General features: G+C 40.5%; 1 protein-coding gene and 1 pseudogene across 2 annotated transcripts in view; one reads left to right on the forward strand and one right to left on the reverse strand.

Moving 5' to 3' along the window:
* The first annotated feature begins 2,977 nt into the window (after positions 1-2,977).
* Positions 2,978-16,526, forward strand: LOC115023775 (interferon-induced very large GTPase 1-like; annotated as a pseudogene).
* A 3,421-nt stretch (positions 16,527-19,947) lies between these two features.
* LOC115023467 (neuroligin-2-like) overlaps positions 19,948-23,910 on the reverse strand; it is a 148,242-nt gene continuing 144,279 nt past the window's right edge. For both annotated transcript variants that reach the window (XM_029454469.1, XM_029454470.1), the window contains 3 exons: positions 23,231-23,384; positions 21,944-22,310; positions 19,948-21,609 (listed from right to left, as the gene is read on the reverse strand). In XM_029454469.1, coding sequence (XP_029310329.1) covers positions 20,775-21,609; positions 21,944-22,310; positions 23,231-23,384 — 1,356 coding nt within the window. In that variant the 3' untranslated portion in view covers positions 19,948-20,774. The remainder of the gene's footprint in view (positions 21,610-21,943; positions 22,311-23,230; positions 23,385-23,910) is intronic.

Raw genomic sequence — 23,910 nt, forward strand, 5'->3', positions numbered from 1 at the left:
CTCTCCACCACGATAAGGTGATGGTTCCCAGAGAGGTTAAAGTCTGTGTTATATTGATAATTGTTTATAATAGCTTGTACAAGACCACCACGGAGAAGGGAAGTTTGGGGTTCCTTACTGGAGCTGCTGCCCCCGTGACCTGACCCCGGATAAGCGGTAGACGATGGATGGATGGATTTAACAACACTCTACAAAGGTTTCCAAAAATAAATCTCATCTTATTGAACAAACACATCGCACATTTTAGTCATCAACATATTAGTTATTAGACATAATTGTCAACAAAATGTAAGTTTTAGTCAAGAATAACAATGAGCATTTGAAATCTTCTGAAAAGTCAAACACAATTGATTCTGATTTACAGCTAAAAGAAGTGGTACTGCAAGTTGTGAAAAGTTTTAGTAATTATTTTGAAAGTAGTGTTGTACTAGATTATGTTAAGGCTGTGTTATATTGATAATTGTTTATAATAGCTTGTACAAGACCATTAACAAATGTGTAAAGGAAATATTTGTAATATATTTGCATACAACACAAGCTAACTACGACACAGTTGGCTACTGCCCAGAATATTTTATTCAAGCCCAAAACCGGTTGCTTCTCCTTCTTCCTTCTTCCTTCTTCTCTTGGCGTCTGCCCTCTGGCAGGCTCACAGTAGACAAGATTGGCAACCATTCAAAAATGACAAATGACAACCTGTGACCATGACATTCCCTCCCAAACAACAAAAGCAAACATTAAATTCACTTTACTCTTATGGACGTGAGATAAATCACGAGGAAATCTTCCCATTTTCAGATCAACTTTAACCACAATTTTACATCGACCTTAACCTGAGATTCTCTCAGCCCCTGGATAGTTCGTCAGCTGTTCTTGCATTGTTCTTGCCTGAAATATGCGTCTGTTAATATACATGGGCTTAAATTATAAACAAGATTTGTGAAGCATCATATTGACTACAAGTTCACGATGCAGCAGTTTACATATGTTAAAGTTTGCTACCACAATATTACTGGTTGTATTTCGACAAATGAACCTCAAAGATTTCGACTTGTCTGGACAGACAAAGACACATGAATGAGGTCTTACTTAGATGACAATTAGTGTCCATAACACTCATAAACAGAGTTTGGAAGTTTTTTTTATTTCACCTGAAAGATATTGTTTTGTAAAAATGCACCATTGGGATATTTGAGAATAGTGTAATATATCTGGAGCATGCAGTGGATACTTACAGCGTGTTGGTTTCTCTTATTGATGAAGCTGCAGAAGCTCATTAACTGCCATTTTTGCAAATGAGGCGTCACCTGAAGAGAAAAGAGAAAATGTTGTAGCAAGAGGGAATATTCATAAAATGTGCAAAGGTTTATATACTTTTACATTGTGGTATTAATATATATTGTGTTATATAGTACATCTTTTGAAAAATCAAAACAATAGAAAAACTGTTTATGAATAGAATAGCCAGATGGGCAATTAAATACTTAAATACAGATTAAGGTACTTTAAGCAAAAATCATATCAAAAGGAAATACTGCAATAAAGTAGTCCTGTTTATTGGTTTGCCATATTGCCTAAAATCGCCTAATAAAACCAGGTGTTGTAATAAAATGATAGATAACACAGTTGGTATTGAAAATTAAGCAAGCCAACTGTAACATCTGCCCACACGAGTAAGTCAAATAAAATCACTATTGCAATGAATTTTCAACATAAAGTAACAGACTTAGGAAATATACCCATTCTTTACCAACACTCTGTAGTGGGTTTCCAAAAGAAGATTCAAATAAAAGAAGAATTCCATTTAAGGCTAAAAGAAGTGGTACTGCAAGTTGTGACAGAGTTAATTTATTTTCTGTAATTCTTTTGTAAGTAGTGTTGTACAAGATTATGTTAAAGTCTGTGTTATATTGATAATTGTTTATAATAGCTTGTACAAGACCACCACGGAGAAGGGAAGTTTGGGGTTCCTTACTGGAGCTGCTGCCCCCGTGACCTGACCCCGGATAAGCGGTAGACGATGGATGGATGGATTTACCAACACTCTGCAAAGGTTTCCAAAAATAAATCTCATCTTATTGAACAAACACATCGCACATTTTAGTCATCAACATATTAGTTATTAGACATAATTGTCAACAAAATGTAAGTTTTAGTCAAGAATAAGAATGAGCATTTGAAATCTTCTGAACAGTCAAACACAATTGATTCTGATTTACAGCTAAAAGATGTGGTACTGCAAGTTGTGAAAAGTTTTAGTAATTATTTTGAAAGTAGTGTTGTACTAGATTATGTTAAGGCTGTGTTATATTGATAATTGTTTATAATAGCTTGTACAAGACCATTAACAAATGTGTAAAGGAAATATTTGTAATATATTTGCATACAACACAAGCTAACTATGACACAGTTGGCTACTGCCCAGAATATTTTATTTAAGCCCAAAACCAGTTGCTTCTCCTTCTTCCTTCTTCCTTCTTCCTCTTCTTCTCTTGGAGGGAAAGAGAGGAGTGAACAAAAAAAGAAACGGGCCACGCACAGAATAAAAGGAGACCCCTGCAATAGGCTTTTGCATTGCCAGACAAGTGCAGAGCTTTATACTCCGATCAAATACTAAACCTATAATACAATACTACAGATACAGTACTACAGTAAAAACTTTGGGATAAAGGAACAGACTCAGTTTTTACCATGGTTAATCTACAAAGGTAAGCAACAATTCATTTGTCACCAATTGTTTTTCCCTCTTTTAAGACCTGAAAGTTTTCAAACGAAGGCCTTCTATGGCCTGAAACAGAGCCATGACTGCATTTTCTTTCTGTCCTTTACATCTCAGTTAGTGGACTGATTATTTGTTTTGCTATAAATTGTAGTCTAGCTGGTTTTTTGTGTAATATTGTTGTTGGTGTTGATGGTGACAGGGTTCTTTTCTGTTCATTTCAGCTAGAAGCTGTTTGAATAATCTGGAAAGTGTGCGATGGCTGAGAGTGTATCTACAATGGATAACTCTGATGAGAAGGTAAACCGTTAAATAACAATACAATTAAAAGATAAATAAATGTTTTCATTTCAGCTATTGTGAATGGCATGAATAATTGATGCATTACACTTTTAAACATATTTTTCTCTTTTACCAAGGAATATTATAATGTACCAGATTCCTCCCTTGACCCAGGCTGTGAGGAAAGGGGCAACACCCCACCGGCACCACAGTCCGACTGTAAGTGTGACTGTCAATAACTGATCCAATTGAATGACTAAATACGTGCTGTAATGTGGATATACTGAGATGTACTTTTCTTCTCTTGTACCAGATGTTCCTCCACCAGGAGAAGTAACAGTTCTCACTACTGACCAGGAGACTGTTTCTCTTGGCTTTTCACTCACTGACTACTCTGTTGGGTGTCGACTACGGTTAGATTACTCCTGTGAGAAACACAGAGACAATTTGTTCACAGATGACTCCGGTACTGTGAAGGTTGAGGGACTGAATCCTGGGACTGAGTATACTTTCAGCATCATCAGGATAGCAGACAATGGAAATCAAAGCAAAGCAACCTTGCTATCTGTCTTCACAGGTAAATCTGAAACACTAATATAATAATATGTAGGAAAGGGTTGTCTGAATGTTTTGCCTCGCCACTGTATAATGTCGATGTATGTTACAAAGGTTAGCTCAAGACAAATTAAGTGCATGACATGGTTATATGTCAAACAGCACATTGAAATGCAGAAAAACATCAAAGGAACATAAATTTTCAGTTGTAAGTGAAACCATTATATTGTTCCCACAGAGCCCAGCCCTCCTGGGCAGGTTATAGTCGATCAGGCCAGCAGTGAGTCACTGTCTCTGCATTGGGACATCCCTGCTGGTGAAGTGGAGAGTTACATTGTGACATTGTGCAATGAGGAAGTCATCCTGCAAGATACAACTGACACAAACCAGCTGACTCTCCGTAACCTGAAGCCAGGGGTGTGTTACTCTCTTCTGGTTTTTGCACAACTCAGGAATGGAAAATTAAGCAGGCCAACTATAACATCTACCCGCACCAGTAAGTCAAATAAAATTACTATTGCAATGAATTTTCAACATAAAGTTACAGACTTAGGGGAAATCTACACATGCTTTACCAACACTGCAGAGGTTTCCAAAAGAAGATTCAAATAAAAGAAGAATTCCATGGAAAAGTCCATGTTAGTTTGAGTCATATTTAGTCAAGTTCATCCTTTTTTTGTGTTAATTTGTAGTCAACCAAAACTCTGGACAGTCTCATCTTATTGAACAAACACATTGCACATTTTAGTCATCAACATATTAGTTTATTAGACATCTTCTGAAAAGTCAAACACAATTGAACCTGATTTAAGGCTAAAATAAGTGGTACTACAAGTTGTGACAAAGAGTTCATTTATTTTCTGTGATTGTTTTGTAAGTAGTGTTTTACTAGATTATGTTAAAGTCTGTGTTATATTATATTTGTTTATAGCTTGTACAAGGGGTACAAGGATACAACTAAGGACTATGTTGGGCAGTCAGTCAGTAAACTGCTTGTCTAATACATGGATCCAGATCCTTCAACAACCCTACAGTGAAATCTTGTGTTTTCTTGAGTGTTGAAATTAGTTGATTTTTGTACGAGAGATATCAAAATCTAATGGGTAGCCTGCGATGGCATTGTCAGTAAAAGGACTCGAAACACCTGGATAGACACATTCTTTTGCATCAGAATACAGCAGGTTCATAAAAATGATCCTAATTCTGAGGCACAAAGAGTCTGCGAGTGATTTCAACCATGGTCCTATTTGTTCATTCTCATCATAGTAATGTGCAAACATTCTTCTTGTATTGTAACTTATTTAATTATCAATATGTAAATGATATCAAAAGGTATAGAGGGTTTTAAGATGTATCGTTAGGCATTAGTGTACCAGTAGTAGTGCTGGCAAAAGATGAATTAATGATTCTTTTGTGCCGATTCTTTTGTAAGTTTGAATCGGATTACCTTCAGGAAATAGCCAGAGCCTTGCTCTTTAATAATAATAAAAATAATAATAATAATAATAATAATAATAATAATAATAATAATAAGCTTTATTTGTATAGCACCTTTCATACAAGAATTGCAGCCCAAAGTGCTTCACAGCAAAAACATAACAATTAGTACAAGATTAGACAGAATAAGAGCATTTACAGTACAATAATTACAGTGATGATGTAAATGAGTCTGAAGCACCATTATAACAATAGCAGATAAAATAGTATAAAATAGCAGAATTAAAATTGTATAAAAATAGCTAAATTAAAATAACAGATAAAATAGCAGCCTTTACACATTCTTTGACATTTTCATAATCCCTTTGTCTGTACTTTCATCTATATTTGTCTTTGCAAATAATCCACATACTTTCTTCCAATCCCTGTTCTCTGCTTCCTTCTCCCATAACATAAACTGTCTTTTATGTTCTTCCATTGTCCATTCCAACGCTTCAGATTGCTCTCTCAACCTTACTTTTAACATTCTTACTTCCTCAACACTAAATGATCCTCCTTCAGGAAAACAAAGCTTAAAAATGTATGAAATCCTTTAAATTAGTTTAAAGTGGCACCATTAAAAGGCTAAGATAAAAAATATAGAAAATATCACCATTAAAAGGCTAAAGTAAAGAGATATAAAATATCACTATTAAAAGGCTAAAGTAAAAAGATATGTCTTCAGTTTACTTTTGAAGATATTGAGCGAGCTTGCCTCCCTAATGTCTGCAGGTAAAGTGTTCCATAGCTTTGGTGCATAATTGATAAAGGCTGCATCCCCAATTTTCTTTTGGATGTTTCTGGGAACATTTAATAAACCAGTAGTGGATGATTGTAATGTTCTTGGGGGCACATAGATTAGAGAGTTGGCAGTGTAACTTGGTGCGGTTCCGTTTAGGGCTTTGTATACAAGAAGGAGGACCTTAAAGTGGCTAACACCGGACTGATGTGGTCTCTCCTCTTGGTTCTAGTCAGCAGCCTCGCTGCAGCGTTTTGGATGAGCTGAAGTCTCTCCATTGTTTTTTTTGGAAGGCCGGTAAAGAGTGCATTACAGTAATCGAGTCGGCTTGAGATAAAAGCATGGATTAGTTTTTCAGCATCCTTTTGATTTATAAATTGTCTGATTTTAGCTATATTTCTAAGGTGGAAGAATGATGTTTTTGTCACCTTGTTTATGTGGGATTTAAAGCTTAGATCTGAGTCTATGATAACACTAAGACTTGTGACTTCAGGTTTAATCAAAGGAGTAAGTTTCCCCATGTTATTCAGCATCATCTCTCTTTTTGTTACAGGACCTACTAGTAGGATTTCAGTTTTGTTCTCATTTAATTTTAAGAAATTATTGCTCATCCATTTATTTATTGCTGACAGACAGGTGGTGATGGAGTTAACAGCTGTAGTATCATTTGGTTCAGCAGAGATGTACAGTTGTGTGTCATCCGCATAGCTATGGAAGCACACATTGTGTTCTCTAATGATGTCCCCCAGTGGTAGCATGTATAGGGAGAACAGTAATGGACCGAGGCAGCTCCCTTGTGGAACTCCAAAGTGGGCATCATGCGGACTGCGGAGGGGTGGGGGCAGTGTTCAGTAGTTGGTTAATAGTCGAGAATAGTATTCTAGAATTTCCAACATTCTCTGTGATAATCTTAGAAAAGTAATCCTTTCTTGCCAGCTGCATTGCTTTACCATAGGCAGCCATGGATTCTTTGTAGATATCATAGTTAACTGTGAGCTTAGTTTTACTCCATCTTCATTCAGCTGCTCTACAAGTCCTCTTAGTCTGAGTAACATTGCTGTTGTTTAACCATGGGGAGATTCTGTCACTGGATTTCTTTTTGACCTTTAATGGAGCAACAATATCCAGGGTAGATGACAAGGTGTTGTTTAGATTTTCAACCATGAGATTTAAGGAGCAGTCTGAGCATGGCTCAAATGATCTCATGATGTTAGAGAATGTTTTCTCTGCTGTGTCATCTAGTATTCTTTTTTAACCACTGTCTCTCTTTTGGTCTTTGTTAAGAGTAGGTTAGCATCAAAAAACACACAGTGATGGTCAGATATTGGTAATTCGATTACTGAGACCTTATCGATGTCCAGCCTTGTCGTTATCACTAAGTCTAGCGTGTTACCATGCTGACGAGTGGGTTCACTGATATTTTGTTTTAGATCGTAGCTGCCTAGTAACTTTTCAAGTTCAATAGTCTTGGGATCATTCTTCTTATTTACGTGAATATTTAGGTCTCCATGCAGGATTATTCTTTCACATCTAGTGATGCTAAGTGAAATCAGCTCTGAGAATTCCTCTAGAAATAGTGCTGAATATTTTGGTGGCCTGTACAATGTGATGATGAGCAAAGATGATTCTGCTTTGAGCTCAATAGCAAGATATTCAAATGATGTAAATTCACCCAGGTCAATGTCATTACATACAAGCGCTAAAAGGGAGGAAGGGAGAGGAAGATGAGGAAGAGGGGGAGGGGAGGGGGTATGGTGTCTCAGTGCTACTCCACAACATTTCAAGTTCATCCATGTCTGTCAGTAGAGTTGAGGGACTGGGGTCCTTGGTGTGCAGGCTTGTTGTGGCTGGTACTGCAGCAAGGTCACTCGCTCCAGTTGTTTGGACGTCATCATGGTGGTTATCTGGTGGTGTGGGGGATGGTGTCTCCTTGCATTTAGCCAACGTTGGGTGGCTAATGGCGTGATCTATATTGGAAGCGAACAGTTTTTCTCCAGATCTGTTGAGAGAAAGTCCATTTCTTCCAAAAAGGCCTCTACGCTGCCAGAACAGATTGAAGTTGTCAATAAAGTTCACTTTGTGCAGGGGACAGGCAACCGATAGCCACCTGCTGAGCCCCAACATTCTGCTAAAACAATTCACTCCTGTCCTGGCTGGTGGGATGGGACCACTGATCTATGTTTCAATGTCTTTAGATCCTACAACTTTTAGCAGTTCAGTAAAGTCACGTTTCTCCCTTTGAGATATCATTATTCCCCGCATGAATAATAACCTTGTTCACATATTTGTGGACAGACAGCATTTCTGGAAGTTTTTCTGTTATGTCACAGATCATTTCATTAGGGAAGCAGTATGTTTTGGTATCTTTCTTACCGTTAATGTTAATGCCTGATACAGTAGAGTCGCAGATAATTAGCGTTGCTGGCTCAGTGATCTGTGGTGCTCTGTTCGCCGCACATCCTCGATCCGCTGTTTGCTCAGTGATCCGCTGATCGTCCTCCGTCAGCTTCTGCGGTCCTCTGCGTCTCATTCTGCCGGAACGGCGCGGGACTGACAGGCGAGCTGGGTCCTCCAGTGGTGATCCAGACTCGGTTTGTAGTGGTAGGAATCTGTTTTCCAGCTGTAGAGACATCAGTGGCGGCGGGGCATTCCTTGCCGTGCTCACTGCTACAATCCACGGTTGCGCAGCGGGGGTTGATGTGAGCCGTTGCCGGTATGATGGCAGCGGGGGCCAGTCTCTTTCTGTCAAGTCGGGTTCTTCTAGTTTGTTAGGGGTGGCTTTAAGTCCTGCTCCACGCTTATTCCAGACGTGACTGTTCTCCGGGGCAAGCTGTAGCTTCACCTTTGGGGTCCATTGTATTGGTGTATCCTTCTCTTCTAGATGAAATATCTTTGCCTGAAGTACTGCAATCTTCTGTAGATGTCCACGGCAGTCCGTGAAGGGGGGCATATCCGTGAGCAGGGGCAGGAGGGTAAAGAGCAAGCAGAGAAGCGTCCGCACAGCGAGAAAGCAGGAAGTCATTGTCTAAGGCCGACAATGGCTCTTGCCTTCTCCTACCTACTTGACTTTTATATTTTGCCAAAGTGACTGTAAGCTATCAAAATAGAAGCATTACAGTCCTAAACAGAGCTACAAACTTACTCAAGGACTGCATGGCTAAATGTATCATGGCTGGATGTGCTGGCCACTGAGACTGGTCCATACTACAAACCTGAATACTCGATTCATCTTCACTTGCCTTGGGTGCTGCTGATACCAGCTCTTGGACTAACTGCCCTCAACACTTCCCATACATGGCGAATTACTGCCCGTACACCGAAGAATACGGAATAAAGCCCTCGGGTGTCTGTACAAGTCAGAAACTAGACACTGTGCTTGTTAGTTTGTTATCCGGTGGATACTATAAGTGGCTGTCTGTAAAGTTTGGCAAGAATCGCTGCTGCAGTTTTGTTGATAGTTAGACTACTTTTAATGCCTTTTAGTGTAAATAATGGTTTTATATTGATCCATCTGCATCAGAGCCATCTGCTCAATTCCATTCTTCATCTTTGAGTTCCCAAATACATTACTGACTTTTTTTACGCAAATATTTAACAGAGTCTGCATCAATCATGTACTTAGCCTTCAAAATATGTTGCTGTCAGTCACTTCCAACTTGGTTGCTACTTTTTATGTTATTTATTATTTATCGTTACATATGTTGGTATCCTTTAGGACATTTATTTGCTACAGTAAGTAGCTAGTTAGTAGCTCAAAGCTCTTTAGCCAAGTTGTTTAACCTTTATTGCCATGACATAACATTATGTTGTTCATCCATAAATGCTTTAATTAACGTTGCGGCTGTCTTATTTCGCTCATAGACAAATTTGTCGCAAAGATGTTAAGGACTGAAATGTGATGCAATGTAATGACTGAAGAAGGAAGTACGTAGCAAGTACTCACTGCTTACAAATTCTTATAGGAAAGCCCTAGGGTGGTAGCAAGAAGGTAATCCAGCAGCAGCCTGTGAAAGAAGCCACTCTCTAGCTTTACTCTGCGTCATTCCCACCTTCTGAAAGACCCTTCAAGACTAGTCCATGCAATGGCAATTTTTTATTATATGGCTGCCCCAATAAGTCTATTAAGACTCTTCAGTTGGTCCAGAATGCTACTAGCAAGAACTAGTCAAATAAATGATATTTCCCCCATATTAGATTCTCTGCACTGGCTCCCTGTAAACTCCAGAATATATTTATAAATCCTTCTCACTTAAAATGTCGTTAAAGGTCACGCACCATGATATCTTAAAGAGCTCACAGCACCTTATTACCCCACTAGAACACTGCACTCCCAGAATGCAGGGTTAATTGTCTTTCAAGTTTCATGATTAAATTATAGGTTTGTGGTCCGGACAAGGGATATCACAATACCAGAAATGTAGTAGTTGATATGAATACCAGGTGAATTTACAAGATCTTTTAACCAAATTCGATTCCATGAAGAAAACCCCCCGAAAACATCATTTATTACAGTTTGCACACTGGTTAGGAAGTTAAACACGTCACAATTCCCTCTCTTGTATATATTTTATAGAGGTGTGCAGCTTTCCCTTTTCAGACAATTCCATACGTATCTCGATACATGGTCTGCGATACGATATAAAAACAATATGATATACGATCTGATTCAGACTAATTTAACTTAATTCATAGTATTCTCATGACATGTCATATATTTCCTATACCAGTATGGCTCACAATATCAGATTACATAACCACATGGTAGTAATTTAATGATGTTACCTTTCATTTTTAACTGTTGTTTGTCTTAAATCTGTTATGATGATGTGATGGAATATTATAAATTAGTGACAGGGTGACCCACATTTTGAAACCAATAAGGGAACAACTTTCTGAATGTACTGGACACACTTGATGCACAGTAATATTTCACTACGTCCACTGACAATGGCCAAAAACTAGACTGTGTTGACACATCTGTATCCACCTATATTAGTGAAGTATTGGGACACTAAGACCCAGAGGAGAGTCTAGCAGAGGGACACTAGGACCCTTAAAGAGGGTGTACTTTATAAACTGTGTTACAGTAAAATACAGTAAAATGTTACAATTCATTTTCATCCACTCTTAAGAATGTTTCAAATAACCAATAATGGGTTTAATATACATTGTTTTCATTTTCTTCAGAGACGCAGCTAGAAAGCTTATTGGAGGATCTGGGGATGGAGCACCACTACAAAGAGAGGCTGTCCCTAAGCACAATTCTTGGTCTTGATGAGAAGACCATTACTGATGAACCTGCCAAGTGTAATTCAGATCTTCCATGGTATTTTCTGAAGAAACTAATGATGGTTAATGTGACAGCAAGGAATGTGAAATGTACATCTGCATGCAAGTCAAACTGTGGTGATCCGCAGTTAGATCTTGCTAATCTCGTCACCAGTCTAGATTCAGATGATATGCTAAATCCCCTTGACATAATCACTGCTCTTTTTCTGTGTTCTGATGGTTTCGTACAGCAGGAAATGGCCCTCAAAATGTCTATGTGTCAGTTTTCTGTGCCTCTGTTGCTTCCCAACTGCGACACAAAGCAGTGCACACTCATGCTTTGGGCCCTGAGAGACATTGTTAAAAAGTACAGACCTCAGTCACATTCAGAATCCAAAGGATTTATTGAAGACAGAATTGTTGCCTCTGAACTTCCAATGATATCTTTTGTGAGACTGGGTGAGTGCTCCTTGTCCAAGTCAGAGATCCTCAACAAGCTTCTGAGTAATTCTCAGCAGTACCATGACACCTTTGTTCACCATGTACATGGAGTGCTGGTGACAGTCCAAGGAGAATATCCAATGGATTGGCTGAAATGACTTGGTACCTTCCTTGCGGGAACAAAAACATGGATGTCTTCAGTGAGCCAGTAGCTGTAGCTAACCTTCGTGGGGACATTGCTTCATTTGACAAACAATTTTCTTTTCTGTGTCAGACATCTGCAGCAGTTTTTGTGTTCTTTGACACTTTGGACTCTGAGTGCGAGCTGCTTACCAACCAACAACACAAGGCACAGATCTTCTTGGTGGGTAACCATCAAAGCAAGGGTTTTAGTTTAGATGCTGTAAAAAAGGTAGCAACCAAGTTGAACTTAAATAACAGCAACATCCTTTTGAAGGCTAAGCACATGAATGATGCAGACTTTGTCAAAGATTTGCGGGAAAAAGTCAGCAATGTAATTGAACACTCAAAGATGAAGATGGGAATTGAGCAGATGGCTGACATTGCCCATGAACTGGGAATAGCTGTTGATGAAGACTCTTAGAAGTGCCAGACTGCCAAGCAAAATGCAGATGCGATCACTGCAGAAATTAAAGATATCCTTCAATACAAAGAAGCTCAGCTCCCCTTGCAAGGCCAAATATGGAAGGAACTGAGCAGCTTAGAAAAGGAAGAATTCCGACTTCGAAATGTTGGGTCTGAAAAAGTAGAAGACTACAAAAGTCATCTTCAAGTACAGAAAACAAAACTTCGGGAAAAACAGAACTCTAATGACATGTCAAATGCAATGAGATGTTTCATAAACGCAATATCAAGCCCAGGGATAGAGAGGCGCTATTTCCTGAAATGGCTGCGAATGAACCTTGATAATCTGTCCCGAGAAACTCTGTCTGACCTCAGGGAGCAGTACAAAAAGAAATGCAAAAACTCTGAGAACAAAGAGGAGATCAAGGAAATTGACAAACAACTTTCCAACTGCTCTCTGGGAACTGAACACTTCTTCCGTGAAATGGGTCAGATCTATGAAGCTTCACTTTCCCTTCCAGAAACAAACCCTGTCACGTAAACAATTACAGAACCTCCCCAAACTATGTGCAGAATTGTTGCTTGATGGATTTCCCCTTGAGCTTGTAGACGGAGATGCATCCAACATACCTCTCAGATGGGTGGAGTGACGTTCTCTCTCAGCTCAATGACTTGGTGTCTCCTCAGAACAAGATACTGGTAGTCACAGTTCTTGGAGTTCAGAGCACAGGAAAATCCACTCTCCTCAACACCATGTTTGGAGTGCAGTTTGCAGTCAGCAGTGGTCGATGCACTCGAGGTGCCTTTATGTTGCTCATCAGAATCAATGAAGATTTAAAAAAAGAACTCAACTGTGACTTCATGATGATCATTGACACTGAGGGCCTAAAGTCACCAGAGCTTGCACAACTGGACAACAGCCACGAGCATGACAACGAGCTAGCAACACTTGTTGTAGGGTTGAGTGACATCACCATCATCAACATTGCAATGGAGAATTCAATAGAAATGAAGGACATCCTACAAATAGTTGTGCACGCTTTTCTCAGGATGACAGAGGTGGGCAAAACTCCCAAATGTCAGTTTGTTCACCAGAATGTGTCGGATGTTTCAGCCCATGACAAGAACTTACGAGACAGGAAACTGCTCTTGGAACAGTTAAACGAGATGACCCAGGCAGCAGCCAAAATGGAAAAGAAAGAGGAGAACATCAGCTTCACTGATGTGATGGAGTACAATCCAGACACTGGCAACTGGTACATTCCTGGACTGTGGAATGGAAACCCACCAATGGCACCAGTCAATGCAGGGTACAGCGAAGCTGTTTATGAGCTCAAGAAGAACATAATCCACATTTTGGGAAGTTGTAAGTCATCTGCTAATAATATCTTGGGGTTTACAGAGTGGATGAAAAGCCTGTGGAATGCAGTAAAGCATGAAAACTTCATCTTCAGCTTCAGAAACAGCCTGGTGGCTGATGCATACATGAGACTCTGCACAGAATTCAACAAATGGGAATGGGACTTCAAAAAAGAGATGTACACGTGGGTTACAAATGCTGAAACAAGAATTTCCAACTTCGGTACAGTTGCTGTGAAAACTGAGATATCTGACATCAGAGAACTTCTCACAGTTTTGAAAAGTGAAGCTTTGATAGAGCTGTCTAAATGGGAGACAAAGCTTCTTGGAAATCTGGACCAGTACTTCAAGCAAACAGAGGGCCATGTCTTTCTTGTTGAAGGATACAAACAGGAGTTTGCAAACAGCGCAAAGAGCCTTCGACGAGAAATGGAAAGTTCTGTGTTTAATCAACTCACAGCAGCAGCTGACATCAGACAGGGAATGACAGAACTTGACAGAATCAAGGGGAACCACACAAAAGAATTAGAGGACAGAGTTTGTGTATTGATTGATGAATGTCAAAAAAGAAAAGTCAAGATGACAGAGGACGAGCTGGACAAAGAATTTGACAAGATGTGGACTGAAACAGAGAAGGAACTATCCTTTTCAAAAATGGAGTTTGGGGACATTTTCACAAATGTGTCTCAACACCTGAGAACAAATCTATCACACAAGGGAAGTGCAAGTGAATTGTTAAGTCAAAAAAGCCTGCAACGTTGTGGACTGGATCCTTTTAAATATACACCTGAAGGATTCTTAAAGCGATTAAAAAACACCATCACCGAGATGCTTCAACATTTCACGACACACGAAGGATGTACAACAAATAGCTGACAGCATCATATCAATGTGCACACAGTCTGTGGCTGAAACATGTCAAAGAAAAAGCAATTACCATGATACTTACATCCAGGAGATTTTACACATGATTGATGAGAGGCTTAAAAACAATCAAGATGTTAAAACAGACATCACGTTTGAAGTTTCTCTGAAACAGCACATCTGTTCCAATGCAGCCAGAAGCTTTCAGAAAATGCATGACGATTTCGTACGTGAGAACGATCCCTACAGATGTCTGAATAAAAACAAAGAAAAGTTTCGTGCTGATTTTAAAGACGTGTTTCATGACCGAGACCAGTGCCAGAAGAAGGCAGAAGAATTCACGGACCACTGCTTGAGGCCTGCAGTCGAAGACTTTGTCAAACGTTCCCTGGGTCCTGATATCATTGGTGAAATGCTGACATGCGATCAGTTTAGCACACGGATTGTTTTCCAGCATTCAGTTTTACTGGATTTGCTCTCAGTGGATGAGTTTGAAAGCTATCTGAGCTATATTAGCTCCTATGAGGATTACGTAAAGAAATGGATTTCCAACCAAATAGTGGAACGTTTATCAAAAGACTCTACGATGTTCAAGCTCGAGGACAAACATGTTCAGTCAAGTATCAGGAGGATAAATGATTCTATCAACAAAGCAAATAAACAGAAGAGTGGCAACTTGAAGACATTTGTTCAAAATGTCTGTCAGGAACTTGCTACTAAACTGGTCCTTTCCCAGGATGCTCTCGGGGCATTCATGATCCTGAACAATGCCGACCAGGAACAGTTTGCTCGCTGGCTCACTCAGTGTGTGAAGGACATGGCCCAAACTCTCAGAAAGCAGTATAAAGAAACTAACATCCAAATGAAACTACAGAATCTTCATGTGAATCCTCAGAACCAGCTTTTCACCAAACTGATTGGATGTGGTAAACAGTGTCCATTCTGCAAAGCGCCTTGTGACGCAGGAGGAAGCGCCCACACTGAGCACTGGGCTTCACTGCATCGGCCAAAGGGTTTTGGGTCATACAGGTTTCTATCCTCGAAGAAACTTGTCACTGATATATGCTCTTCCTCCGTGGTCACTGAAGGGAGATTTCAGTGTAATGCTACAAACGGGGAATTTCATCCTTACAATCGTTACAGAGAAATCTTTCCTGACTGGAAAATCCCACCAGATGGAAGCCTCCAGGCATCAGACTACTGGAAATATGTGATGGCAACATTTAACAAGCAGTTGGCGAAAGCGTTCAACGCAGAGCTTGCTGATATTCCCACCACTTGGAAACAAATCACACACGAGGAAGCAGAAGCAAGCCTGAAAGAGTCATTTAACAGTCAAGTGAGAAATTACATGCTTTGTGGTCACAGAGGTGCACATCCTCCTCAATACAATCATTATCCTCATTAATAATTAATCTTACTTGTTTTTATGATATAGAGAAGAATGACAACCAACATGCTGTACAACCGGCCGTATATGTATATTAGATGACATGATGATGTTTTTTCTTTTCTTATCTAATTGAGTGCAATGTCATTTTCTTACATCAAAAGTTTGTAATGTCTTACTTTGTTTTTTAAATTTTCTGTTACATTTTTATGTTTTCTGTTCATGTTATTCCATTTACTAGGAATTTAGAATATTTGTTTTTCATTTCTGTGCTGCATCAAATGCCACACATTTATATTTTCCAATCAATTAAAAGATCATTCATATACAGTTCTGTCAACATGTATACATGACAGAATGTTTGTTCATCAAGTTAAACATATATGTGGCTTTTTTCTAGAAAGTTAGAATTTGTTTTTGTTTCTGTGAATATATATAAATATCTGATAAATTGTTAAAACATGTCAGTTTGAAAAGATCTTTCAGTCTAAATATCAACATGTAGGTGATACATGACAATTAGTTTTTATCTAATGTAATTTTTTTTAAATGTAATGTCATGTTTAATCTGTAATGTCTGTTTTTATTTCAATTAAGTATATAATGTCACATATTTACATTTTTAATCAATCAAAAGATCATTCAATCAAAATGTTGTCAACAAGTAAACATAATCAAGTTTAGTATAAAATGTCTTTCTTTCACTCAGAATTTATAATCTCTGTTTTTTGTTAAGTATCTGATTCCACATATTTACATGTTTAAAGGAACTAAAAAAGCATTCCTTCTATATGTTATCAACATGTATACTTCCTGTTCACCATTTGAATAAAGACACAGAATCAGCAGACTGGCTATGAATGTCTTTAATGTTTCCCAGATCAGAATCACAGCATACAGTGTATAATAACTTCTAAAGTAAACAGAAATATCATCACCTCATTTATTTATATAGTTTAACTATACTTTTTTTTTAATAATCATCTTTTTTTAAATTCCATTATTTAACATTTTTCTTCATCTCAAGTCTTGGGTTTCTGAATTCAACAAAGAATGTAAAAACAAGACAACAGGTGCAACTCCGCAATGGGGACCGAGCCGGAGATCTATGCGTGTGTCCATGCACCACTGCCCTCACACAGGGTCTCTAAATAACCTCAGCGATATGAAGTGCTTTTGCTTTGCTTGGCTGACTGCAGTTTTCGGGGCGTGTGTCCAGATACATCCAGTCCGATCCACTGGTAAACACACGTTTAGACTGACAGTGCACTGGACTTTTCAGATCTACTTCAAATGTCATCCGTCTCCAAACTGAACAAACTTCACTGCTACATCACACACAACCTCCACAATCACACAACGACACAGTGTGTGGAAGGAAAACTTCAGACCACCGGTGGGATCTCATTACTCTCGGAGGCATCTTATGGTATCAAAGCCCTCGTGTCGGCCCCGCGTGTGATTAAGTGGCTACATGTGAACACTGCTACATGTGAATCGAGCATTTAACTGTTTGCACTTTGCATGTAGTGTCTCAGTTTTGAAGTCCTGACCATGAATCACACGCCAGTTCCCTACACCACGGCAACATAAGTTACCTGGCTTTCATTTAGCCTATAAAGATGTTTCCATAAATGCTCTGAAGACACAGATCATGCAGCACACATTCATCAGGAGAATAGTTGTCTCACAAGATATATTTCAAAATAATAGTTTGCTAAAGCTTGAACCAAAAACGAAGAGGAAAAAAAGCTGTGTAGTTGACCCCTCTACTACAAACCCAGAACAATGACTTAAACTATATTTTTCACATTTTATAATCTAATATTCAAACTAGCAAACACTAACTACAGCATCTTAGGCCCTCTGTTGTGTGGGGGCTGCAGTGGAGATGAATTTCTGCTACAGTAACTTTCCTGCTTAGGAATCATGATGCTACAGGATGCCCCCGTGATAATGGGCAACATGAAACATGAAACATGAAACAAAGTAAAGAAAAAGATCATTTTCTAATGGCATGAAAAGAGATCGGCGGTAAGCATTTTTTAAATCACCAGTGAATGTGAAAGCTCAAGCTAGTGGCCTTTTTTTTGTGTTGCAAACTGCACCTGTTGTCTTTTGTCGTCACAAAATAAGCATTTCATTCATTCACTCAAAAAGAAAAAAAGAAAAACAAACAAGAAACTTAATATTTACAAATATTTTTGTCTGTTTGATTCTTACACTTAAAAATGTACAGTTTTGATCCTCTTCCAGATGTTGTGTGTCTCTGTCCTGCTATCCAGTTTGGTATTTTTCTTCACACGTCCAGCTTCCTCAGAGCGGGCAGACTGCAGTGAAGCTGCCACAATGGCGCCCTCCAGTGTTAGCTTATAAAATAGACGGGGGAAAACAGACCAAACTAAAGACCTTGTTTCTGTTTTCACCTCTGGTGGTGTCATTGTAGCTGTGTTGTGGTGAGGTTTACCTCACAACCCCTCACTGCCTCCTTATCCACAGGAGTGAGTACAAAAGGGTTCATCTCGGTCTGATCAGACGTATCAGACCTCCGTAGGACAGATGAGCAAGGTGTCCTCCTGGCAAACATTGTGGGTAGAAACATGGCCATGCCTTTGAATGTCCTTATTTGCTAATGATTAGTTCAACCTCTCTTTTGATTGGGATTTCTACATTTAAGGCTGCAAGTCTTTTTCCAATTTCCTCCCAAAGTCTCTTTTCCACGGCGTGCACCTTTCCTTTCGCTGTCCATCATCTATTCCACAGCATTTATCCACCTGCCGCACACCCAAGTCAGTTGTTTTGTGTTTTACATTGTGCACATTTCCTTTTCAGTGGGCTTACAAAATCTCTGACAGGAGCAGCCAGGTATGTCTCTCCCTCTCCAGCCCTCCCCCTCCACCCGTTAGGCATTAATAAAATAGAAAACAAACAAAATAAACAGGCTAAAGCTAGAGCACAAGCAAAGACAGCACCGGTGACTAACTTCTCCCATACTGGATGAAGGCTACCATGTGTTCCTGTGGGCTCAAACAACAGCACATTAGTTCATTAACGTACTGTATTACCAGAGTATTACCCATGATCCATGTTTGAGATCCAGCAGAGATTTGTGTGTGTGTGGGGGGGGGGCTGAGCTGTAGGCCTGCACATTCTTACCCGAAAGAAAAGAACAGAATCAGCTTTTACCCTGTGTAGGAGATCCGAGCCCCCTTTTCATCTTGCAGCTCCGCGTCGCAGGCCGTGAAGGCCCACGGTTACCCTCCGTGTGCTTAAAGTTTAATTTACAACTGATGAGCTCACAAAAAAAGTCACTAGCTGAGTGAACTAACCCTTGAATGTGAGGATAAGAGCAGAGCTGAACTGAGGTCAGAAATTGTGTAGAACGTAGCTGACACAGTGAAGTCAGGTGTTTTGGAGTTTTGTGGTCACAGCAGGGAGTTGAACGCGGGGGATCACCGCAATACGGGTGTAAGAATACAACGCTAGTGCACTGACGGAAAGAGGAGAAGTACTGTTGATATGGAGGGGGATGTTTGCGGACGCAGCAGGAAGGAGCTCATTCTGGAGTCTAAGTTTTTACCATGGGGGGGATCCCGCCTGTCTGCCTCTCCATCTCTTTGTTGTCTAATTAGGGCCCACACCCACACATACCCGCACACACACTCACACACACATGCTGGAAATAGGGGTGCAGACAGGAGAAGGACATGTACGTAGAAGAGCAAAGGCTGCCTGTTTCTGCTTTGTTTCTCACCCTTACTGAAATACAAAAATAATTCTGTACAGGCAAGCTACAACAACAGAGTTGGTACCTCACATACCCTAAAAACGATCATCTCCATACAGATGGGAAGAAAAAGTAGCTCCTGTAGGATGGTGGGCGTGCTGTATTACCTGGAAACAAACTCTAAATAACATCATGTCGGGGTAAATGATTGGAAGAGTACGTTCACAGCTGTTCATCTTATGAGATTTGTGTTAATTACTCTTTTTTCTTTTTATAAATGGGTGTTGGGAGGTGAAGAGGGTTTGTTGGGGGTACTTAGAGGATTGTCTGTGATGTTCTTTTTCTGTGAGATAAAACAAAAAACTAAATATCCAGAGTGGACCGATATGATTTGATTAGATTTGGGAAACGTGCATTGACAGATACAGTGTCCCCCCCCCCCCTGTCATCCTCTTTAAAAATAATTCATGCATAGATCCCCACTGAGAAAACCCATTTATATACTTTCTCCTTTGTACACATTTATATATAACTATATATATAATATCATTTCTCTATATCTATATTTTCAGCAAAAATTTCTTTCCACAAAAACAACAATTAAACAAATGCTTGAAAAAAATAAACAGAAGATGAGAGAAAGAAAAAAAACACAATCAAGGGCCAGTTTGGCACTTTGTCATGAGAACACACAGCATCTGTTAATTGACAGTAAATAGCAATACTCTAGAATTTTCTTTAGTTTTTTTCTTTCTCGATGAGAAAGCAAACACAGTAGTACATACTTGGCACCAAGAATGCTGGTAGAATGAAAGTATCAGATTTATCAATGTCTTCATAGCTATATGATTACTGTATGTACTCTATGCCTGCTCCTGCAGCTCAGTCGTTTGTGAGTCCTTAGAGCTGAGGAGCGCTGGGGAGAGGGAGAGAATCACATGTCGAATGAGAGGAACAAAGCAGGGATAAGACACAGATGTAGAAAAGAGAACAATATATGCACATAACACACTTGGGAGAGAAAAGAAGAAAATGATGAAAACTGCAAGGGCCAAAAAGCATTAGTCCTTTTGACAAATGTCAAGGGGCTTTAGGCTGGAAACAGCAGACCTTTGAAAACAGTATCTTTGAAAGATCTAAGTCACCCCCCAAACTGATCATCTGCTGCCGTGCAGTTTAGTTGCTTCTCCACACACCACCAGTGGAGCTGCTAAGTTTGACAGCATGATGAAGGAGGCGGAGTTGTTTTTGGAGAAACAAGAGAATAAGAGAACAGAACAAAGGCCCACGTTCAGAGGCCTCCCTTCTAGATCAGTGGCAGAGCCAGTCTTCCTGGTCCTTAGGTGGCGCTGTTTCGGGCCAGTCCCTACTATACCCTGGTGGTGGAGTGGGGATGGGGCAGTGTGTTGTTGTGGCCGGTGGAGGGGAAAGTGTTGAAGGCATGAAGAGGCTGCATGCTGGTGATGGTACTGGGGATCATGGTGATGGTGTTCGGTGTCATCAGCGGCACGTCGTCGGGGGCACGGCGCAGCGCCAGCGTGTAGTCGGGCGGGCAGGCGGGCCGCAGGATGTCGTGGGGCCGGAGTGGCTCCATGTCGTGGTGAGGGTCGTGCTCCGAGTGCTTCATCTGCAGCGACATGATCTCCTCCTCCTGGCTGTGAGCCAGGTCATTGGCAGGCCCGCCCCGTTGAGGAGACAGCCGGTGGCGGCGCATCTCGTGCCGCTTGTCACGCTTGTAGTAAAGTGCGGCAAAGGCCAGGATGTTGAGGAAGAGGAGCGACGCCCCCACAGCAACTGTCACACTCAGCTCAGTCGAGTAATCCCGGGTGTCTCCAGGGAAGAGGTCTTGGCGTGGACGCTCCGAACCATAAGGCTCCAGTTCAGAGGGGATGGTAGGGTAGGGGTGACGAGTGGTGCGAGGGCCCGGTGTTCTGGGCCAGGGTCTGTGGGTGCCTGGGCCAGGGCCTGCCGGAGAGCGGGTAGTTGTGGGAAAGAGCTCCTCATGTAGACTATGGAGGTGGGGGACTAATTCCAGCCAGAAGGCCACCTTGTTGGCCCGGTAGTTGTCCCTAACACGAGGTTTTAAGCCGATGTGGAGGTACTGCTTGTCCTTCGAGTTGAACTTGGTCCAGATGACCTCTTCAAAGCGGTTGGGCTTGGTGTGAATGAACTTGGTGTCCTGGGGGACTGGCAGGTTGGGATCCCTAGTAGGGGACAGAGGGGACATCTCAGTCAAGGTTTTAATCAATCTGGATGGAAGATGTATTCATTGTAATGACATTTAAACACTAAATACACCCTTGGCTTCTCCGTTTTTATTTATGATCTTGCAGGAAAGAGAGACAGGAAACTAAACTTTTAAAAACTCTACCAACATCTGGTTAGTGAGATCAGCCACTACAAATGTCAAGCAAAACCTTCTGAAAGACACTTTAACTCTACTGCTGTAGAGACACTACACTAGCTAGTCCTTCCTACAGAAGCAAAAAGAGAAATTGAAATATATTAGTATGAAATATAACCATCAGCAAGGCATACCCAGTCTTGGCGAAGTTGGTCCAGTAAGTCATGACCACAGCGCTCAGCATCACGTCATTCTTCGAGAAGTTGCACGGAAACAGATCCGTAGCACCGATCATGGGCACGCCAAACACATACGGTATCTCGTCTCCATGGGCGGCATCGGCCCATTCGGGTCGCGTCTCTGTCTGGCAGTGGTGGTAGAACGTGTAAAAGTAAACCGGAGACTGAAACTCGGCGTGGAGTTTAGCGGTGGCCACTGCCGGTGCCACCCACTGGTGGTCTGTAAACAGAGCTAAGAGGGTCTTCCTTCGCATGTCGCCATTGTCCCTGTCTGCCCAGTCGGTGTACATGAATTTAATGGTCTCCCTCAGGATGTCTTTGCCTGGAGGAGAAGATGCGGGAGGGGGAAAGGGACAGGAATAAAAAGGTAAAGGGGAAAAAAGAGAAAATTGTGACAAGTTAAGAGGGAAGTAATGACAGGGATAGAACATTTTTGAGAGATGAGTGGTCAAGAGATGTGCAACAGGAAGATAGAAGTAAACGTTGCTAAAATGAACTGGAATGACAGGAATAGGAAAACATGAAAAAGGTGTTTGTGTTTGTATGTTTGTGTGAGAGATAGTCAGTTGAGACAGATACTGACTGAGTGACACAAAAGGGCAAAAGAGAGAATATGCCTCTCAGAGCGGAGAATGAATGACAGGCACTTGAGAGGAAGCGTGACTGCATTATCAAAATGTGTCTGTATTTTGACTGTGGCCCGCTGTGAGGGGTTTGCAGGCTGATCTGTGAGGAACAACAGCGCTGTGATTGGGAGCTGGCTGCCTTGGGGATGATGAGAGACGGCATTAGTGCTCACAGAGCCTCAAAGGCCAAAGCACAGACCCACCACGGTGAAAGATAATCTCGATGATAGGCCATCTCTTTAGTATGCTCGTCCTGGTTGATACACTCACATTTGATCTCTTTTCTCATTCTTTTTCCACATAATGTTTTAAAGACTTGCAGTTCCACTGGGAGCTGTAGCTTTGGACACGTTGAAAATGAAGCACCTCTTTTTCTCCACAGTGTGTAACTAGCTCAGGTATCAGGGAACATACTTATATATTATGTTGTATGTTTAGGTCATTGTGGTATCGTTATAAGGATTTATACTGTTGTACTATGTTCTTTTTATTTTGGCAATTCATCTTTATGTTTTATGTGTGTTGATGGGGGTTCTAATACGCATAAACAACAATGAGGCTGCAATGTTCTGTCATCTTAGAGGCAGAAGATTACAGTAATATTGGCTTCGCTCACCCTCGGGGTAGCCATAGAGGTTGTCGACAAAGTTGGAGATGGTGTAGTCGAACGCTGCGGCCGAGATGCCGTCGTTGTCCTCGCTGTCGTCCACAAACTTCAGCCCCTCGCCTTGGTTCACTCCTATTAGGATGTCATAGTTGAGGAACTCCCCCTGGTGGTGCAATAGGGGAAGAACAAGTTGAGTGCTGAGAACAACCATGAAGGGTTCCTTCACATTGTGATATTCATGCCAACAGTGTTATGGTATAGCTTTTGTTGTAGGACCACAACTACAAGCTCCGTAAGATACAGGGAAAAGGTGGATTCACTTGGAATACGGGGAGTACCACTGTTACATATCCAGCGGTTAATGGCATTTCTATTTCATAAGAATGGCAGTAAAATAATATATAAAATGTGAATAACTGAGGTTAACCAGTTAACAAGCAATGCTAATGTGTGAAGCATTTATATTATCTATATTTTTTATTTGTTGTTTATTTTTTGGGTTGTGCATGCATTATTATTATTTCCAGTTTTAATTTAATGTTCAATGTCAAGGTGATATTGTCATTTGTGAGTTGCATATGTTTAGTCTATTTAAAAGCAAATAAAATATTAATCATAAAAGAAAGTAAGAAACAAAGTCTAATTTTCTTCCCCTTATGTGAGAGAATGAAACAAACTGACTTCTGCTG

The sequence above is a fragment of the Cottoperca gobio genome, chromosome 18, assembly GCF_900634415.1.
Source record: "Cottoperca gobio chromosome 18, fCotGob3.1, whole genome shotgun sequence".
Lineage (NCBI taxonomy): Eukaryota > Metazoa > Chordata > Actinopteri > Perciformes > Bovichtidae > Cottoperca > Cottoperca gobio.